This window comes from Mirounga angustirostris, unplaced genomic scaffold (genome assembly GCF_029215605.1).
Source record: "Mirounga angustirostris isolate CCGP_5_RB_7025 unplaced genomic scaffold, mMirAng1.0.hap1 SCAF_1, whole genome shotgun sequence".
Classification (NCBI taxonomy): Eukaryota; Metazoa; Chordata; class Mammalia; order Carnivora; family Phocidae; genus Mirounga; species Mirounga angustirostris.
The window spans coordinates 9,636,936-9,658,210 of NW_026991709.1; the positions used below are offsets into that span (position 1 = coordinate 9,636,936).

The 21,275-nt window shown below is 47.2% G+C and overlaps 1 protein-coding gene across 2 annotated transcripts in view; it reads right to left on the reverse strand.

Moving 5' to 3' along the window:
* DOP1B (DOP1 leucine zipper like protein B) overlaps positions 1 to 21,275 on the reverse strand; it is a 97,187-nt gene that overhangs the window by 11,586 nt on the left and 64,326 nt on the right. Inside the window, exons 18-30 of one of the 2 annotated variants that reach the window (XM_064579040.1) lie at positions 17,623 to 19,252; positions 17,039 to 17,150; positions 16,288 to 16,476; positions 16,027 to 16,149; positions 14,368 to 14,502; positions 10,272 to 10,327; positions 8,749 to 8,853; positions 8,586 to 8,652; positions 6,756 to 6,900; positions 2,143 to 2,228; positions 1,792 to 1,901; positions 1,521 to 1,667; positions 490 to 551 (exon numbers count right to left, since the gene is read on the reverse strand). In XM_064579040.1, coding sequence (XP_064435110.1) covers positions 490 to 551; positions 1,521 to 1,667; positions 1,792 to 1,901; positions 2,143 to 2,228; positions 6,756 to 6,900; positions 8,586 to 8,652; positions 8,749 to 8,853; positions 10,272 to 10,327; positions 14,368 to 14,502; positions 16,027 to 16,149; positions 16,288 to 16,476; positions 17,039 to 17,150; positions 17,623 to 19,252 — 2,967 coding nt within the window. The remainder of the gene's footprint in view (positions 1 to 489; positions 552 to 1,520; positions 1,668 to 1,791; positions 1,902 to 2,142; positions 2,229 to 6,755; positions 6,901 to 8,585; positions 8,653 to 8,748; positions 8,854 to 10,271; positions 10,328 to 14,367; positions 14,503 to 16,026; positions 16,150 to 16,287; positions 16,477 to 17,038; positions 17,151 to 17,622; positions 19,253 to 21,275) is intronic. The other variant, XM_064579045.1, reaches the window with a different exon arrangement.

Below are 21,275 nucleotides of genomic sequence, written 5' to 3' on the forward strand. Positions count from 1 at the left end.
AATAAGTTCCATTTAGCGGGAAAACCGCAATCAGAGGTAAGTGACAGGACATTCATAATCATGTAAACTTCTATCCTTCCTGGTGAAGATCATGGTCCTGACTAAGTAATTATCATCTTGTGGTTATTATTCACATATTTATTTGTAAATACAAATGCTTCTTTAATGACATTAAACAATAGGGCACTAGAAGAGGATATGAGGGACAGACAAATACTCCTAATAAATCATGGTAAACCTATCATTACTTTCAAAAATATTCTCCCACTGTAAAGGTGTAGGAAAGGTTGTCGGGCCTTCTGGCCAATAGACTGGAACCGGGGGGCTCATTCATGAGTCCTGACACATTATGCACATTATGTTACAGTTTGCAACTTAGATGGCATCATTAAAGATCCGAGTGGAGTTTTGAGCTATGTGGTAAAAGCTGATTATGATGGGATCAGTCCTTTAAAAGTGTGGTTTATGTGCAAGTAATATACAACTTACTCATTAAATCTTTAAACATTGTTTTCTCGTGAGTCAGAAGATGGTCAATAATGGACTTCCAACTGGATATTAAAAGAAGGCAAAATTAATTAAATATGTAAAGGATGACAGTCTGAATAGAGGCATCAAGAAAAGAACAAGCCCCTTTGAGATCTATTAAAACCTGTTTTCTGAAAAGAAGTTAGGGAAATGAACAGGTTCTAATACAAGGGAAAGCTGAGCAAAAGCTTTTCATTTATAAACTTAACAACACAGGTGATGAATAACAAATGAAAGAATGAATAATTCCCAGCTTACAGTAAAAGAAAAATGTTTTTTTCAAGAGTTGCCCTGTGTTCACACAGGAGGCTGTTCATACGCTTGTGCTGATGGAAAGAAGTGGGAGTAGCGACACCAAATACGACTAATTTTCAAGTGGGCTCCCCAGAAGAGCAATAGGACTTCAAGGTGAAAGCCCCAGGACTCAGGGGGTAGCAGGGCAAACTTCAACCAATCGCCAGCCCCCATCCATGCCATTGATAAAGACGTCAGCCATGACAGGGGGAGAGCCAATAGAGTGGTTTTGTTGACCTCCCAGGAAAGGGCGCAGGGAGTTCACCTCACATCTGTCCCTCAGCAGCAGGGCCTGGCCCGGCTGCACGGTCTCAGTGAGAACTTGTGAAGCGTGAGCTGGGACGTGGGATAAGGACAACACAGTGTCACCAGCGGGCTCTGTCATCTGAGTTGGAGTATCTGTGACTCCAAGCTGGAGCAGCACTAGGCCAGGGGACACTGGAACCCTGGATTGTGCGCTCTGGGGATGCTATGCTCTCGTAACCGAAATCCTTTTGATAAAAAATGCACCTCTCTATTTTTAGAACACCCAGCCCCTCTGCCACGAACACAGTTAACACGAGGGCTTGTGACAGGGACGTCCTGGGACCTGGGTCGATGCTAACTGCTCCCCTTCCAAGTATGAGAATTATGTCAACCGAAACACTTTTTCCACTTGAGGACTTGCAGCAGCCCTTTGTCAGAACAGCGTTTCTTACTGTGCACAGCAAGTGTCCATCTGAAAGAAAGCAGGGTCCAAGAATAACTCCAAGACTTCTTTCTTCCAGGCTCGCTTCGTATAGGCGTAGCCACTCAGAGAGCTCAGCAGCTGAGCGCCGGCCCGGAAGCTGGGAGCGTTGTAGGCACTGAACAGGGGTGGGGAGGGAAAAGGGTCAATGTCAAAGACTGTGCAAAGAAAGCCACTTGGTGCATTTCCCATAACCGATTTTGCTCCCTACCGGCGGGACACCAGGGAGGAGACGGCATTACCTGTGATTGCGTAAGTAAGGAAACACGTAATAAAGCAAGCGGGAGATCAAGGGCACTGCTTTCTCCTTCTCGTCACTTCGATAAACCATGTCCAGGAGAGATGCCAGGACCTACCAGAGCGGGATCACAAGGAAAACAGAAACCTCCTAAAGCCGGTGGCAGTAAGAACTCATCCTCGAGGGGCACACAACCTAACAAGACAAGTCCCAGGGGCAGCTTGAGGCCAAGCGCGGCTCTGCAGGCCAGCGGGAGGGGCGGCCCGCACTCACTGGCCCGAGAACGGAGCGCCTGCACGAAGCTCCGGGCTGGCCATCATGCCATCGAGGGAGGACAAGTTGGGTGTGCACTGACCTCTGCCAGGAGGGACAGGGCCTGCACGCTGTATACCGACGGGGCAGACGCGGGCACCATTGCTGAAGCAGTGACGGTGGTATCTGCTGACAGAAAGAGGCGTTTCTGCTTTAATCATGGCGATGGGCCACCATGTATGCCCCTGAAGCATCACATGGATGTGCGTGATGCACCCCAGCCTTGCACACTGAGGATGAATGTAAGTATACGTTAGGGGCTCCTCTCTGTCAACATGTTCAGCTTCAGGAAGAATCGGCATTGTGATCAAATAAATTAGCACTGACTCACTGTCCTCCCGATCTCTCTTCTCAGCATTGTTCTCAGAATGTCCACATCCCCTTGGATGATGATCCTACCCTCTGGGCCTCTGACCCCCTAAACTTCTCTCTTCCAACAATCTGTTACTCCGTCCCAGCTCGGTCACCCACTGTCACCATCACACCCTTGGCTTCACCAATTTCCCAAATCTCCATTTCCAGTCTCCCTCTCTGACCACATCTTACCTTTCCCGAACGCTTGCACAGACCACCAAACCCTTTCGCCTGCCACCCTGACCACCCGTCAACTCCTCCAGGTCTGCCCTTCTCGCCTCCCCACCTATACCTGTGGTCTCCCATCTACTGGCAAACATCCTGGGCTGTTTTGTTGCTCTCTCCCTCTGAGGCACTCACCTGGAAAAATGCAAAGCTGGCTAAACCCACAGATCAGCCTGTGTGGTTCTGTGTAGCTAAATGCTCTGGAGAAAACCAAACAACGATGAAATAGATCTCACTTTCCTTCATGACCATGAATCTCAAAAAGGACCTGATGCTACCAGATAGTCCTACCATCTGTACCCTGGCAGTATGCTGGCTTTCCTACTCTGCAACGTCATTCTTGCAGAACTTCCCTCGATAACCATCAACATTCTTCCCTTCTCAGCTGATAACGCACCTCTTATTTCACTGAGAAAATTAATGGAAACAAACAGGAACTCCCTCAGTTTGGCTCCTATGTGCTATGAATCTAGAACATGTATATATATATATATATATATATATATATATATATATATATATATATATACACGTTCTCTGCCTTATCTCCTGTTTTGATAGACATGTTCCTGGCTCCTATGGAAGAACAGTAATTCTATTTATGACATCAAGCTTGGCCCCATGGCCATCAAGGGCTTCACTTTCTATCCTTTCTTTATTTCTTCCTCTGCTGCACAGATCTGTCACCATATAAATATGCTCTGGAATATTCCAATTCAAAAACAAAGCAAACAAGGGGTATTCTTTGGTCTTTAGTTCTACTTGATTTCTGTCCTACTGACCAGTGAGCTTCAGGGATTCTCTGCATTCACGGCCTCCTCCTCCTCCTTTCTACCCGCTCCAGTGTTCCCACCCCCGTGGCTTCCATGTTGTCAAGCCCAGTGGATCTCTGTCCGACCTTCCTCTGTTTCTCAACAGCCTTCCATTGTGTTACCCCTCCCTCCTTCTGGAAGCACCCTCTTCTCCTGTTGCATGACTCTGTGCTCTTGGTTTTTCTCTTACCCCAGTGACCACTTAAGTGTCTTTTCTGGCTCCTCTTTTTTTCTGACATCTCAAATGTAATACTTGCAAAACCAAGCTCAATTTTCTGTTATATAATGTTCTTATTTTGGTCTTCTCCACCTCAATAAATTGCATAAGCAAAAAACCAAAGTCATCCTTGATTGTCTTTTTTGTTAACCACCACATGCAGCCCATCAGCAAATTCTGCTGACTCTGCATATAAATCAGTCCACCTTTCCATCACCCCTGCCTCCAAGCCCACACCACTGCGAAATCCTGTTAACTGGACTTCCCTTTTCTGCTCTCACTTGATACAGCCCTTACTGCTCATAGCAGCCAAACTGATGTTTTCTAAAGACGGAGGAAGAGCCTGTCACTGCCCTAAACACTTTAATGGCTTCCACAGCGAGTGGGAGGAAATCTAAGCTCCTGACCAGGCTCTCCTCAAGCCCAGCAACCCTCAACTCCAGCCAGGCTGGTCTCCTGGTTCTGACCCACACCCACCTTGAGGACTTGCCATCCCTCTGGGCAGCGCCCTCCAGGTCTTTGCACAGCTGCCCCGACTTCTGACTTCTCAGCACAACTGTCACCTCCTTGGGGACACACTCTGCAACATCTCCCCGCTCCCAGCCGCTCCCTGTAATCGGACTCTTACTGTCCTTACACTAAGAACCACTTGAAATTCTCAGGGTCATTTACTTCCTTTTTCGATCTTTGAAAAGCTTTCATTTTGAAATAACTTCAGATTTTCAAAAGAGTTGAAAGATCCCTTTGTTAATGTACTTTTTGCTTATCCTCTTCCATGCTGCCCGTGTCTGAAGCTGTAGGGCCCGCACGCGGCACACACCACACATGGACTCCGAGTGAGAACCTGCATGTCCGGTGCATGCACACCAACTTTAAATGGGGACAAATACGTTACTGGAAGCCTCATTTTGTTTCATGCTTTCTATGGCCGATATGTATACGTAATTTGTTCAAGTCAAGTAAAATATAGTCATGATCTAACCACTCAGGGTTTTTGGTACTCTCTAATTAATTAAGTTTTATAGAGAAGCCCAAAAATCACCTCCAGCTTTGGAATTCTCTGATTTCTTTAAACAAAAATGAGGTAATTTTCCCAGAGTATTATCTTGAGGTTAAATGGAATCATTGCACAAAAGCCAGGCCCAGTGACCGTGGACCGAACACGGTCGGCACAGCCGCTCTGGTGGAGAAGCAGTCCGATCCGTACCTCAGTACGTGGGACAGAAATGACTGAGGGCAAATTAGCCCAGGAGATGCAAGCGCTCCCTCCCTGAACCACAACCATAACCAGAGCCACAGCCTGAGAAAGGCTCATGGTTGCTTTACATTAGCAACTAAGAGCACACTAGATCTAGCATCTTCGTTACACAATGAAGTATAATTATTTTTGTTACACAAACCACAAAACAGGTTATGAAACCAGTATGGCCGAAGCAGCGGCCAGTGGGACTGCAGTTTGTCGAGTACGCCATCCTTCCTCCTCCTGGGAAGAGAAGCCCCCTTCCGGTGGGCACCCATTTCTCGTGGCTCCCATGCACCAGCCCTTCCCTCTTCTCCTCCGGGTCAGCTGTGTGGCCCGAGACGAACCACCCAGAATCTCCGCGCGAGCCTTGGTTCGCCTCAGCTGAGTGCCTGATTCCTGCTATGCCTAGAACCAGACGCCAATGCCAGGGCTTTTCACCCACAGGCGCTGAAGTGTTTTGTTCTGCTGTTTCTATTATTTCTGCTACTTGTGAGAGAAAAGAGCCCTGACTTCTTGACCCTTCTACGGTAGATTAAAGTTCACAGACTTAGCTTTGAGCTGCTGCTGTTAACTATTGCTAGTGACAATGAAAGAGGCAGTAAATTTTACAGGACGGTTTTTGAACATTTCCTTTGTGGCGGGTACTGTACTATGTAGTTCGTATTAAGAACCTAAATGTAATTTTTTGCCCTTGTGTTAATAAAACTGAGAGCAAACCTGTTTACTCATTTGGTATAACCAATACTGGGACTGGACATACATTCCTGTCCCTCTGTTAAATAATACTGAGAACTAGCAAAACCAGTTACTTGCTCCAAGATACACTTAATCCTGAAAGAACAACTAAAACAGCTTACGACGTATCGAAACAGGCAGCGTGCTTGTCAAGATTCACTCTGGGACTCTCGCCTTGTGCTGCCCCCACCAATCCCAAACTCTGCCTAATCCCAATCAGTTCCCCACCCTAAAAGATCTGCCACAAACAACTCAGTCAAGGCCCTGCAACCCTACAAATGTCCTCCCCGAACTTCCCCGATGAGACGTTGCTATGACCCTGCCAAATCTGTCTCTCCCTGCAGTAGGTCTAATAATCAAGAGTACTGGTTGATTGATGGTCCGAGTAAACAGATGAGTCTCCTCTGAGAGTCTCCTGACTGCTTTCCTAGGAAGCTACAACTAATAATAAGGCCAGGGTGTGCCCCGCCCATGTGACCTCCACTAGAAAATCTTCACATCTCAGACAGTGATCACTCAGACAAAGATCACTGAGAGGCAAGGGTGTGTTAGTCATAAAGAAAAGACACAATCTAATGGCCTGACAACAGTTTGTTGGTTTACTAAACTTTCTTTCCACAGTTCCACAAAAAGAAAAACATACACTTCCATATTTTTTATACCCCACAGATTTCTTTTACCTAATCTGTGCAAGTTATCTTGGGAAGCTACTTTCTTGGATTCTGATCTAGGCTCAGTGAGGGCTTCCACAGTAGCATACGTCACTCAGGGCCCTATCAGTGGAATCCTATTGTTTATTACACATAAATGATGTTGTAAACAGTAACAACAGACTGTCTGCTTTTTTTTTTTAACTTTTTTTTTTTAAGTAGGCTCCACGCCCAGCACAGAGCCCAGTGTGGGGCTTGAACTTACAACCCTGAGGTCAAGACCTAAACTGAGATCAAGGGCCAGATGCTTAACTGCCTGAGCCACCGAGGTGCCCCCAGAGAGTTTACTTTTAAGGAAAAACCAGACCCCCTCACAGTAGCAGGCAGCAGGCATTATCTTCTGACCCTCTCTGTACCTACCACACAAATCTTCCTCAGCATCAGATTCTTCTAGAGAGATCTGAGGCTGGGCCTTCACTTCCAGGTTTCTGCTTAGCCAGCTGGTTTGTTCCAAGGAAGAGCCAGCAATGTTCCCTACAGCTTCCAGGATTTTTTGAGTGACTTCCTGAGAGTAATGAAGAGAAAGAGGAGAGGCAGTTAGCTCAGGAAAAGAATCTAAAATGCCTACAACAGCACCAACCAGCAGAAATACAACATAGGCCGCAACTAGAACCACACAGGTGATAGGAGGTTTCCCAGGAACCACATTAAAAGATCAGATGAAACAAGTTCATAATGTTTAACCTCATATATCCAAAATACGATCAACATGCAATCAATGTAAAAATTAATGAGATTTCACACTTTTTTTTTTTTTTGCACTAGGCCTTTGAGATCTGACGCATGTTTTACACTACAGCACATTCAATTTGGACAGGCCACATTCCCCGTGCCCAGCAGCCACATGTGACTAACGGCTCCCGTATTGGAGTATGATCAGTAGAGAATCAGGTCACGTGGCTGTGATAGGGAGAGAAATGCTGAGCCACTTTCTCAAGCCAGCATCACCAAGTCTCACCAGCGGAGCCTGGCTGCAAGTCCCGGCCATCTGAGATTCGAACCACCCTGACTTTGACTCTAAGCTGTGTTTAGGCATAAGGCAAGAGCATGCCCGCCTGCCTGTGGCCAGTAGGGGTGCACTTGAGGGAACTACCTTGCCCTGAGCCGGCGCAGGGGTGTGGTGTGGCTGACGGTGGCAGGGAAGAGCAGGAAACGGGACCGAGAGCTCAGAGGAGGCCCACTTCTCATGCAGAGAGTGATGGGGAAGAAGGGCAGGCCCCGTCTTGAAGCAGGGACAAGGAGTTGGCGTCGGGAGCTGGGCACTGTGGGACAGAAGCAGCCACAAAGAGCAGGGGCGAGGTGCACCAGTCGTATCGGCTGCGGTAATGCCCGTGGCCAAAGCTACCCCAGAATGGACCAAAGGGAGGGGCGTGCTGTAGGCAAAGGGCCACAAAGCGGGGCCTCGAGAGGGGAGTTTGGGAATGCCGTCCACGTGCCAGTCGCACGGTGTCTGGGCTTTAATGACGCTTCCGTCTCAACAAGTGGAGGCCAAAGGAGTCCCAAGTTTCCTAATTATGCTTGACTGTGCTCTCGACGGTGCTCCAGTGGTTCAGCAGTGGGAACTGGACAGACCGTTCACAAATGCCAGGGATCGTAATGATCCGAAGAAGTATCGCCAGGGCCGTAAAACTGATACACGTCCCATTTAAGTTGAAGTCTTGGCTCCAAAAGCCCCCAAATCAATGATTCTCATGGTTGCAACATAGTGATTTCCTAACTCCATCATTCTATTTATTCTATTTATTTGTTGGCTTTCTACTCTAAGATCTCCCTTCTCCTAGGGTGAGTTTCACTTTTATTTTTCAGGATTTTTGAGGTTTCCTACGAGTATATACTGCTTTAATCAGGGGGGAAAAGAAAGGTTTCCAGGGAAGAAATTCACATGGACAGAGTTATTAACCTAACGCTGCTGAGGCGGCGGCTCCAGCTGCATCTGTGTGCGGTGAGGAGTGGGGGCATCCTGTCAACCCGCAGCAGATTGCTCAAGTCTGACACAAGAACTTTGGCAGGAGACTCTGGCCCGGGTCTACGGAGCCCTCTAAAGACCGTAACAGAGGAAGTCAGCTGTGAGAACACATGCAAATCTAAGGAACGATTCTGCCCAGTGTTGCTGATCCACAGGCATGTCCTCTAAAGGCGGACAACCACTCCTGGAAACGGTAACATCTGCTGAACTTTTCACACACAGACCTGCAGGTCTTTCTGGTCCTTCTTGCTTTCCAGGTTGGGAGTTCTCGTCACAAAGTCGTTCAGCATGCTGTTGAGAGACAATCAGCTTTAGACTAAGAATGCTGCAGAAACAAGGGATGTTCCAGCAGAAAAACAGGGTAACGTGAATGCTGGGTCACAATACCTGAGGAGCAGAAAGTATCCGGGGGGAGCCAGATTCAACTGTACGGATTCCTTTAACACGCCCAACAACGAAGGAAAGTTCTCTTGCAGGGCTGTTACTGGGAGTCTGTTTTTAAAAAACAGGGGAAAACACCCAACTGTGAACAAGTCAAAACACGTCTTACAAGCACATTTTAGGTCTGGGCAGTTGGAAAGCAGAGGGAAGATGGTGTATCTGACTGACCTGTTTGTTCTTTTTTAAATTAAAATACACACAAACGAAATTTTTGTACTCTGGCAAGAACCTGGAGTCTGGAGACCAGAAATCCTGCTGCTGACAGGTCAGATGCTCCTCGTTTCCTGCCTGTCAAATAAAGGCCTTGAACCGGAGGCCCATCTGATCCCTTGGGCCCATCTAGCTCTAGGATCCGGCCTCCCCGGTTTTGTTGGTAATGGAGTCGGCCCTCGGGTCACAAGGTCACCCACAGGAGGCTGATCTTCAGTGGCTCTCACAGCGAGGCCTGCGCAGCACAACACGCTGCAGCTCAGCCACAGCCCGAGGGCCCCGGGTTCAAGTCCTGGTGCCTGACGTACCGCCTCCAGAGTGACCTCGGCAGTGCTTCTTCTGTAAGAGGAGGAAGGTAAACACCTAACCTGCAGCTGCTCTGGCAGCCCACGGATCACTCAGGCCGCTGTGACAGACACTTGCTAGCATGACGATGCACAGTAGCTATCACCAGGAAAGACATGACCGGGTCCTCTTTAACTCCCGGAAGAAGGAACTGAACGATACTTGGGCATGAGGCCTCAACAGCTGGTCTGAACTGCACCCCAGACCCAGGGACTCCTGGGATGCTGACCCTCTCGATCTAGCCTCCTGCAACCTCAGGGTGTGGGGAGTTGGAAGAACCATGGAACGGGAACTGTGTTAACCAAGGAGCTTGGATCTGGTGGTCAGACTGCCCGATTGCATAACTCCTGCCACACACGTGAGGATCTGTAGGTTTCCTTGAGAAGGGGGCTCTACCCCCCACTTCCCCCTTGTTACTGTAACAGAGATGGCCCCACACAGTGGAGGGGCTGTGAGCTGCACCCGATGTGCCTGTGAAAGACCTGAGCAGTCCAGGAAGCTTTCCTTCCCACCCGTGGAGAACCGTGTGGCGGATCCGCCTGACTGCCTCCTGCAGCAGAGGCTGCTGAAAAGCGCCAGTAAGCTCGAGACACCCATGCAGAAGGCACGGGAAAGCACTGAGGACAGCACCCAAAACGATCATTTCTCCTTTTTCTAAAAGAAGTCTTTAACACGTTTAACACTGAACATAAAGTGTTCAACCAACAGCACCCGGCTTTTATAAAGTCAGATTAGATCTCTGCAGAAGGAAAAGATCATCAGGGCATTCTCACAGCTCAGGAGGAAGCTAAGACACGGTCAAGATATTTTCTGAACTAAGGCTCTCCAGTCGTCAACAAGTACGACCAGGGTTACATTTAGAATTGCTGCAATAGCATCTATAATTGAGACATGTTTGGGAAGGGTTGTGTTACCTTTGGACGAAAGCATAGCAAAACTGCAACACAGGGATATCCACAAGGGGCGCTTTCTAAAAATAAAAGTGAAACCAATGACTCCAAGTTGGTAGGAAATAAGGTTAGAAAAAAGAATTACAACACAAAATGAAACCGAGTCTATATCCCCACAAAGCAAAGGTTTTTAGCCAGAGTCTTTCAAATACAATAACACACGTGAACGCATCCCCCAGGTATAACAAAACAAACCTACACTATGAGGTCTCGAAACATTACTGACCTTCTTAGCAGACTTCCAGGGCGAGTCCACGCCAGGCTTTTAACAAGTATTCAGGGAAAATTTGGTATAATAACTCCTAAACAAAAAAGGTGGTGGCCAATGTTGACCCCCATGAGTGCGTGCAACTAGCTACAGGAAAAAGATGATAAAAAAGTTCTAATTCTTAGCTCAAGGAATTTCCTCAAACTCAGGGCAGACAACTTACCTAAATCCCAAGTGGCTGCAACTACTTAGAAACTGGCTTTGAAGATAAATTTTTTTCCCCTCCGTGCTTATAAAAAGTTATCTGTAGAGGTTATAGAAGTTGAGCTACTTACTAATCACAAAATGTAATTCTGTTATTCGAACAGCCAAAAACCAGCCAGCCACGCTAACTGAATTTAAATAAAACAAACAACCAGCCAGCCAGATGAGATCTAGTGTTTTGTTTTGTTTTTAGCCCAGGAGTTGCAAGTATTGGTAGGAACTGAAGTAACATGAAGGAACAAAACTGTGAGCGCCTGCCGTGTACTTAGAAGGTGTCTCAGAGGCTCCTCCTGGTGGACAGCCCACCCCGGTCCTACAGCCATAACGCCGCTGGTAGGAAGTGACCACCAGCTCGCAGGGTCTCCTGACACTTGAGACTTGCTCAGGGTTATAAATGCAAAATCACCGTGAATCTGATGGCCCCTCCATCCCTGCTCCCCTCTTCGAGGTTGATTATTTTAATATTTAGTATAAGAGTGAAAGGCAACAAGACCACCCGGCATTTGCGGGAGGCCCGACAAAGGCCACGGATGTCGCCCACGTGCATTTGGCATCCGATTCCTTGTGCTTCAATGGTTCCATAATCTGGCTGCGTGGTGTTAATTTTTAGGCTGGCCTATCCTCTTTTCCTAACTAGGATACAGCTGACTGAGGGCAGAAATAGTTTTACTACTTAGGATTCCTTACCAACCACTGAAGCACATAGTTGATTTTCGATTGTGGAATGAAGAACGGGACCAAGGCCCTGAGCACAACTGACTGGAAGCCGTGACAGGCCTTCTTGGCATGGACATTTCTGGAGAGGCTCCCTGGTGCTGTGCACAAGGGGCCCTGTTGGAGGAGGCATCCAAATGCAGAGTTCTACTCTAAGACAGGCAGAGCTATAAAAACGGCTAAAGAAATTCTTGGTCAGTTTTCTCACTTACAGGGTGAGACATGGCTGAAAAGATTGCTGATTCCAAGGTTCAGCTTTTATTTGCCATCCTCAGTGTGATGACCTTAATATCCAAAGCTGTATTCCTTTTATTTGTTATAAAACTTTTTATCATGGTAAAATATACAAAAGGGGCTCAGCTGGTTGAGCATCCGACTCTTGATTTCGGCTCAGGTCATGATCTCAGGGACCTGGGATCGAGCCCTGCGTCGGGAGGGAGTCTGCTTGAGGATTCTCTCTCTCCCTCTCCCTCTGTGCCCTATCCCACTCACTCTCTCCAAAATAAAGAAATCTTTAAACTATACCTAAAATTTGCCATTTTAACCAGTTTTAAGCGTCCAGTTCGGTGGCATTAGCATTCACATTGTCGTGCAACCGTCACCACCATCCATCTCGAGACTTTTTCATCTTCCCAAACGGAAACTCTGTCCCTGTTACACAGTAACTCCTGTCCCCTCTCCTCCTGCCTCTAGCAACCACCACACAACCTTCTGTAGAATGTACGTATGCAACGGGCTGCTCCAGAGACCGCGTGTAAGTGGAATCACGTTTTTGTCCTTCTGTGACTGGCCTCACTTGGCATGGCCTCAAGGTTCACCCACTGTTACAGCAGGTCTCAGAATTAACTTCCTTTTTAAGGCTGAATGATATTCCATTGAATGGATAGACCTGATTTTGTTTATCCAACCATCCATCATTGGATATTTGGGTTGTTTCTACCTTTTTACTATTGTGAGTAATTCTATAAACAGTGGTGTACAAATACCTATTTGAGTAAAACTCTATTTTTAAATAATTACTTTGTCCATTTTCATTTAGGGAATTATTCTTATATTTTTCCTAACAATTTTATTTTTTTTAATTTTTATTTATTTCCTTATTTTTTTATTATGTTAGTATTGTATGGTGTTTATTTTTTAAAAGATTTTATTTGAGAGAGAGCGTGCGTGCGGTGCATGTGAGTGCGGAGGAGGGGCAGACAGAGAGGGAGAAGCAGACTCCTTGCTGAGTGGGGAGCCCAACATGGGGCTCGATCCCAGGACCCTGAGATCATCACCTGAGCCAATGGCAGCCACTTAACCAACTGAGCCACCCAGGCACCCCCTTTCCTGACAATTTTAAATCGTGATAGAAGGCAATTATTTCAAAGTCAAAATAAATCCCTGGTTTCTATCAAATTAAGAACAAAATAGCTCCTACACGTTCAATGAGGCACCCTGCTTTGGTGAACACAAAAAGCTCTGGGGTGCCAGGCTGGCTCAGTCGGTGGAGCGTGTGACTCAATCTCGGGGTCATGAGTTCAAGCCCCATGTTGGGTGTAGAGATTATTTAAGAATAAAATCTATTAAAAAAAAAAAAAAGCTCTAAGGGCATTAAAAAAAGTGTTAAACCACAAAGTCTGCTCTGTTTCAAAAGCACTGCGCGTGACTGGCAAAGGCCTCGAGGTAGCAAGGACTCTCTTGGAGGCTGTGCTGATACGGAGAAGCACAAGTCTAGGAGCTTCACAGGTCCATTCTGGCACCCTTCACAGGTCACCACTTCTACCGCGGCCAGACGAATCTCTTCCTTCTCAGAATGCCTCGAAGGAGTCCTGTCCTCTGACCTGTATTTTTCACTTTTACATAAAAATTATGCAAACTTTTAACTTGCCCTTTGATGAAGACATTCCTCTTCTCTTTGAACTCTGGTAAGAGCTCTCTTCTTGACTAGGCCTGTGGGGACCAGGGCTTTCAGCAGAAGTGACTCCGTCCCCCACTAACCTGAACAAACACTACTGTGGTTTCTAAGCAGCTCAAGGCGGGGGCCCTCAGAAGACAACCTCTGTCCCCTTAGAATGCCTGCCCAAGAGAGCTCAAGGCTGCCAGAACAATTTGCCATTTGCTGAGTCAACACCCGATAGGCTCCTGACCCCCCTTTTCAGAGCATTTATTAAGAAAAGCATAATTATAAATCCTTCCTTTAAGATGTACATGCATCTCCTACAATAGGAAATGTCTTTGTAAAGGACCTGGGAGCCGTCCTGTGAAATATCGCCGTTGAAAGAGACAGGGGCCCTGTCTCCCAGGCTCCGGGGTATAGGGGCCTGCACGCCCCAAGCACCAGTCAGCAAACCTGGATGGCCCGCTCACAACGACCAAGCCCCCTCCCTACCTGCTTTTTCGGAATTTTCTACTTCCCTGACTTTGCTGGACCCCTGCTCGTTCACCCTTCCTACTCCCCCATTTTCCGGCTCAAGTACCCCCGCCGCACGAATCAGAACTGAGGTCAGCTCTCTCCCCAAACACGGTAGCTACTGAATAAAGCTGGTCCTTGCCACCTGTAAGTAGCATCTGGCTTTGCCTCTCTAGGACGTCTTTTAGGCTGCAGGTGATTAGAAAGAACCCATTCCCAGGCAGGGCGCGCTGCAGCCGGGGTGTAATGATGAAAGATGGGCCCTAACCTCCAACGGCTCCCACCTCCAAACAGGTGCATTGAAGCCCATTAGGCACACCTCACGGGGTCTCCCCCAAGCCCAGTAGAACAGCTCCATTCCCCAACCCCAGGAAATCCCAATTGCTCCTGTGACCCCCGCTTCCTTTCCCCAAACACAATTTATAAGACACGGTGACAGAAGGGTGCCGCGCATTCATCTGGAAGATCCCCAGGCTTCCAACCTCGTCCCCTCGGATTTGCGGCGGCCTCTTCACCACCTCCTTTGCTAGGTGCAGCACCGTGTCCGTCTGCAGGGTGCTGAGCGCACAGATCAGGTCAACAAGGGTCAGCTGGGATGCGCTTGCTGCTGGGACAATCTGCCAAGTGGAAAAATAGCTCCCTTAAAACTCACAGAGAGAAAACAAAAATAAGAATGATGCAGTATTCTATAATAGCTGCCCCAGGGAGAACGAGCTTTAACTTTTTAAAGTAAATATTTAAACAAAAACTGGGTAAAGGACTCTACTGGTGGGGATAAAGAGGAGGCTGAGCATTCATTCACAGGAATGTAATCAGCATCTGACATACATTAGGAATAACAGGGGCAGGTGATGATGGGGCAGTGACAGTGGTATGTTCAAGCTTAGAAAGCATGTTATTTCATTTTTTAAAAAAGTAATCTCTATACCCATCGTGGGACTCAAACTCACATCTCTGAGATCAAGAGTTAGATGGTCTACTGACCGAGCCAGCCAGGTGCCCCTCAGAAAGCATTTTAGAAACAGACACACTTAATTTGAAGGAAGCAGGCTGGCACTGAAAGACAGCCCTGGAAGTACGAGGTCAGTAAAAGAAAAACCAGATCAACCAGGTTCTTGATAAGTTAGCCTTGGCAGGAAAGCCCTGGTGTGGGAAGTCCATGTTTGATGATGGAAGTCTGCATAACGTGATTGCATGCACTTGGAAGGATCAGGTTTACCACCAGGGAAGACCCCGCAGTGCTAATAAGCACGGTGGCCTGGACCACCAACCTCTTGTGCCTCCTCAGGGAACAGGACCCTATGTTGGGCACTGAGATAGTGTCCAGGGGGTGGGAAAGACCCTCTGAGGGAGATATGAGATAGGAACCTAGAGGGTCAAGAGAGAACAAAGTGTTGGTTTTGCAGAAATAAACCAAGTCCCTGGAAGACTTAGTGATGGACCAATCAGTGGATAAAGAACAGATGAGATGTGAACTGAAGTTATCTTTGGGAATAGGAATGGAGGATTTACATCGGTTTTACATTTTTGTAGGTATTATTTTTATAAATTAAAAAGCCTATGGAACCTGATGTGTCAATGTAAGTTCATGACTGGAACAAACACACCACTTGGGGGGCGGTGGTATTGATTGTGGGGGAGGCCATGCACATATGGGGCAGGGAGCACTCGGGAAATCTCTGTATTTTCCCCTCAATTTTGCTGTGAACCTAAGACTGCTCTTAAAAAAAAATAAAGTCTTTAAAAAAATAGTTTAAAGAAGAGCTATAAGATGGTACTACAACCAGGGAAGGGCCCACAGGGGTTCTCACAGGGAGGATAACGTACCGTTCCTCGAGCTGGGTGGTAGGTTCACGGTGGTTTCTCTTTTCTGTGGAACATACACGCTATATACGCTCCTGAATGTGTGCTATTAGATATTGCATTTAAAAGGTTAACCTAGGTATTCATTACACAGAGACCCGAGAACAAGCCAGGGGAGAGCCCCCCCCGAACAAGCCTAGAGGGAGGCGCAGCTTTTAAAACACTGAAACCACTTCAGCAGTTTCCCGGGCCGGCCTCCGATGTCACCTCTGATTACATGTGACTCTGGTATTTCTGGCAGAGTAAGTTCAAGTATAACTCTGATTTTTAGACTCTACCTTCATCTTACTGAGACGCTTCACCTTCTTTCTGCTCCACACTGCTGCCACCGCGGCTGTCAGCTGAACTCCCAGATGCGCCGTCAAGGGGTTCAAGAAGTCTAAAATCTTTTGTCGTATGGTCTAGAACGCGGCAAAGGGAAGAGTTACGGCAGAGTGGTATTGGTGCTATCATCGATAATATATTCCTGAACACGTTTACTTTTGGTGGGATAATACAAGACAAAAGAAGTAATAAAACCACAGAGGAAGTTCTCTCACTTTGGTGGTTTTAAAGTAAACGGAAGAGGATCCCTTCAGGGCTCCAAGGAGATCGACGGGTCTCTTGTGAGTCTCCTCCCTTCTCAGAACATTCCAGAGAAGGGCCATGGTGTTAACAATTCGAGGCAACTCTTCCAGAATGGCATTCTTGGCATTTTTCAAATTGGTAGGATCGCCTACAGCGGTGGTCTAAAATCGAAAATGAGCGTGAGACTTGGCCGTACCAGCTCCCTCCCCACGAGGCCAGGGCGCGGCTGGGGTGGGAGTCTGGGCCCTATGCTTCCTGTGGTTTCTTTCTGGGCACCCGGGAGTCTGAGACTCCACATCAGACTCAGTCATTCAGCCAAAGCATTAGCCGCATTCGAAAATTTAATCCCCAATAGGGCACAGCAACTGACAGCTAAAATGTCTTCAGACTGCAGATTTCACAAACACCATGAAGTCATTGTAAAAAATATGTGCAAAAAAGATAACATTTTGTCCCATTTGGTTACTGATAAAACAATGGGCGAGGGGAAGGCGCCCTGGGGAGGGCCAGAACAAAACTACATTTGCGTATTTGTGCACTCATATTTGCATATGCACTTGCATTATTTGCAAGCATACATTTGCATACATATCTATGTTCCTTACACATGCACTTTTCTTATCTAAACTGGTCATAATCTAAACAAGACAAAACAATATATGAAATGTGCCTCAAACTCAGGGGGAAAAAAAAAACAAAAACAAAGAAAACCCCCAAACTTACCTTTTTGTTTTGGTTGGGTTGTTCCAAAAGACAAAAATGACTAATGGTTGTCAGACCTTCCAAAAGAGTGAGTGGGTAATCCGGAGAAATGTTTTCCCTCTTGGAGGTTATGCTTTGGTGAAGAAATGGGAAACTCGTTTTGAGTATTTTTACGAATGAGGCTGTCAGGTTTTTAATCCTACCTATAAATGCAGACACCAGAGAGCTAGCACTATCTTCAATAAACTGGGACCCTTATAATGAAATCTTGTTATAATAATGAGGGGCATTTTTTGTGCTATTTTACATTCATTCAGTCACTTTGGAAAAAATGTTTTAGAATTTCTGTGAAGGTGATGCATGTTTCTATTTCTGTTTTGCAAAAGTCACGGCGAGTAGCTGCAAGCTCAGCTAGCCTTGGTGTCTGTGTGGGATCAAAAATGAAGGACATGAGCATGTCATTCCTGGCTACCCCCTCTTGACAGTGCTAAACTGGCTTCTGATTAGGCTGAAATTATCCTCCACCTGGCTTCTAGGGCACATCAGCCGTTCATCACAAACACTGGCCTCAAAATAGCGATAACGTATCAAACGGTTTGCCGTACCTGATAGAGAACTTTACAGATTCGCTCTCATACTGCTTGACCAGCTCATCCAAATTTTTGCAAATCTGGACAATGAAAGGGGTCACTGTCCAGCCCAGGGACTTTCCAAAGTACGGTAAGGAATGCGTGACCAAGCTCACCCAGGCCGGGTGCATGCCATAGCCGTAGGCCGGCTGCAGCCCCCGCACCACGGCAGCCACCAGCAGCCCCTGGGAGGTGAGAGGGTGGGGCTGCACGTACTGCATGGCGCTGATGGCCTGCTGGAAGTTCAGGGCTCTCCGCCACTCCCGGGACAGTTCCGGCTGATTTTCGGCCTCCTCTTGGACCTGGCCCAGGTGATGTTCCAAGACAATGAGCACCTGCAGGAGCTTCAGCAACTCGATCTGCAGGGGGTGCTCACTCCAGATTTGATCCTGGCCCAGGTTGATGAGACTCTCCTCAAAGAGGCTCTCCTCCTGTGGGGCCCGGCCTCGCTCGGCCGTGGCCAGTCCATAGCGCTTCTGGCTCGTGTACATGGACGCGGACAGCGAAAGCAGGACAAACTCCTGAACTTTGCACCGCTGCAGCAAGCTGTGAATGAACTCCACATTCTTCCCCTCGGCAGACTTGGCCACGGAGACCAGCTGCATCATTATTCTAATCAAAACCTCCACGCTCTTGACCTGCACGTCCCGGTTGCCAAGGACGTCTCGGTGGGAGACCTTCAGGTAACAAGGGTAATAGCTGCGCAGGAAACTGAGGCACAGGTAGGTGAGAAGCTCGATCAGCAGAGAGTGGGGACACACACTGGGAGACTGGGTCTGGAGTTTTCCATAGAAACTCTGGCCAACGAGGGCCTCCTGGTGACGAGCAAGGAGGTTGGAGATGAGGTTGAGGTGTGCGGTGGAGCTGGTGTCCATGCTGGTCCTGGACACCGCCTCGATAAACTCCTTGGGGTTGGTTTTGAGCACAGCCTCCAACACTGAGAAGGCATAAAGAACTCGCCGGGAGTCGTAGGGCTGCAGGTAGAGCAGAATGTGCTTGAACAAGGCCTCAACGGTCTCTTGCCTCTCTCGCTGCTGCTTTAGCAGCCGGGATGTGCTGAGGGCCTGGAGCTCCAAGTCGGCCTCCTCGTCACTGGAGAATGACTCCGAAGCCTGGGTCTTGTCCGAGTCCACGCGTGCCAGGCTTAATTTGGCACCAGACTTGAAGCTTTCTGCCTGGAAGGCCGCCAGCAAGGCTGAGCGCTTGGGGTAAACCTTGCTGCCTACGGGGATGGGTGCACAGCAGCTCTCTTCGTTGCTCAGCTCCTGCGGGTCGTGGGAAGGGGAGGAAAAGGAGGATGAGTGCTCGCTGTCCGTGTGGGCAGAGCTCGTGTCTGCAGACTCCGTGTGCTCGCTGCTGTCCAGGGCGCTGCAGGCCGTCCTGTCGGGAAGGTCCATGTAGTAGGGAAGGTCGTCCTCGCTCAGCTCACTTCCGGGTGGACACTTCTCTGGTTCCTTCTCCACCTCGGCCCAAATGGCCTCACGGTCAACGGTGGTGAACTGGCTCAGCGGCATGCCTTCTTCGGAGCTGCCTTCCTGAAGCTCGGGTGCTCCACATGACTCTTTGAAGGGGGTTTTCTTCCTGTTAAACCAACGATGCAAGTCTTCTGAAAATTACAAAATGACAAATGACCTCAGGACAGAAGGGTTCTATAACGATTTTTATCTTAAAGCCAGACAGAAAGATTGATGTTATTTTTTTTTTTAATAAAGATTTTATTCATTTATTTGACAGTGAGAGAGTGAACACAAGCGAAGGGAGTGGGAGAGGGAGAAGCAGGCTTCCCGCTGAGCAGGGAGCCCGATGTGGGGCTTGATCCCAGGACCCTGGGATCATGACCTGAGCTGAAGGCAGATGCTAACAACTGAGCCACCCAGGTGCCCCAGAAAGATTGATGTTAATAAAATTCTCCCATAAAACTAAGACACCAGAGTCTACATTGTATTATGGACAAAAGGCACAGCAAGTAAAAGTGAATAGGTCTTTTAAAATGTTCAGGGAATCAGATAATTTGGTTACATTGTCATAGAAAATACAAGTATCACAACTTTTACGGGGAGGGTGATTAAAAAAAAAAGGGCATTTTATTTTGTTCCTTTCAAGAAATGAGTTTCAAGAAATGTATCCCACAGGAATGCCAGCAGGTCTTCAAAGCTGTAAGGTATTGCTGAACTGTCACGTGTGCAGACAAGCTGGAAAATGAACAAAACATTAAGAGACTGAGAAAACTTGCTGTACATGCATGCCATGGAGGACTGTTTGGGTTTTTAAAAGATACACCTGTATGTACTGATATGGAGCAATGTGCGGGATGTATTAAAAGAAGAAAAATCAAGCTGCAGAATCAAACTGTATCGAATGAGCTCATTTAGGGGAGAGCATCTATAATACGCGGCTCTGAAAAAATCTGTAAGACTATCCACCATCCATCAACAGTACCTAGCTCTATTAGCGAGCACTGCAGGGGACTTTCATGCGCGTTTTGACCTCCTTATTACTCCAATTGTTAAAATAAGCATGTTAGTACTTCTGTAATCAGAAAATACGCAACACTTTAAAATACTCGGGTCTCTTTAAAAAGGAACAGCCAGAAAGCAGTGTTTGGTCCGTATGGCCAAACCTATTTACATATGCAGCTCTCAGCAAATCTATTTCGTGAGCATCAAGCAAGATTAGGAAAGGAGGAAGAAGAAGACATTAGAAATCGATGAGCTGCCTAAGGCTCACGGTGATATCTTCCAAAATAGGTATCTACAATATTATAGAGATAGGGTGGGGGGTATAGCAGAACTCTTCCAGTTGCTTTCAGGGGAAGGACGTGGCAGGGAAAAGACATTTTCTCTTATTAGGAAGGTAGCAGGAAACATGGGTTAGAAGAAGCAGCAGGAAGTGCCCTGACTTTTAAAACTGGGATGTGTGGCATTAGGACTTTCTTCTTCACACAAGGGAACACTAAAAAATTTAGCTGCCCTAAATGACAGCCAAACTTTGAAGAAGGTGCTTTAGTTTATACTTCTTTGGATTTTACTTTCTTATAACATGGAATAATAGAATGCCTTCTTTTTGCGAAGGCAGCCAGCTTTCCTTCCTAAAGGAAAACCAGAGGTTCCAGTTTTAGTCAGGGAACCTTGTAAAGAGAAGAAGCGTCTCAGAAATGGCTGCTTATGGGGGTGTTTGGCTGCTTCTCCCTGTAGGATAAGACTGGTACAAACAGAATATTTACAGCCCAGTGGGCTAAACAAGCTAACTCAAAGCTTGTAAAATCATCACTGAGAAAACGGCAGGAAGTCATAAAACACACCTACCGTGGGAAGTCATGTAGTTCAAAACTGTGCTAGGTACTAATCACCCACATGTAATGCGCTCATCAGGTTTATTTCAGCCTCGTTTTTCTTCTTCCTACCTATATTCTACTAATCTGTGCTAAAGATGCCTCGGGGAGCACCTGGGTGGCTTAGTCGGTTAAGCCTCTGGCTCTTGGTTTCCACTCAGGTCGTGATAGAAAAATGGACAGACAGGAAGAAACCACTTACCTTGCTGTTGAAGATTCATAAAGAAAAGTTATTTTCTAGATAAGTACAATTGACCAGATTACATGGAAATTTCAACTTCTCGGCCACTCATAGCTG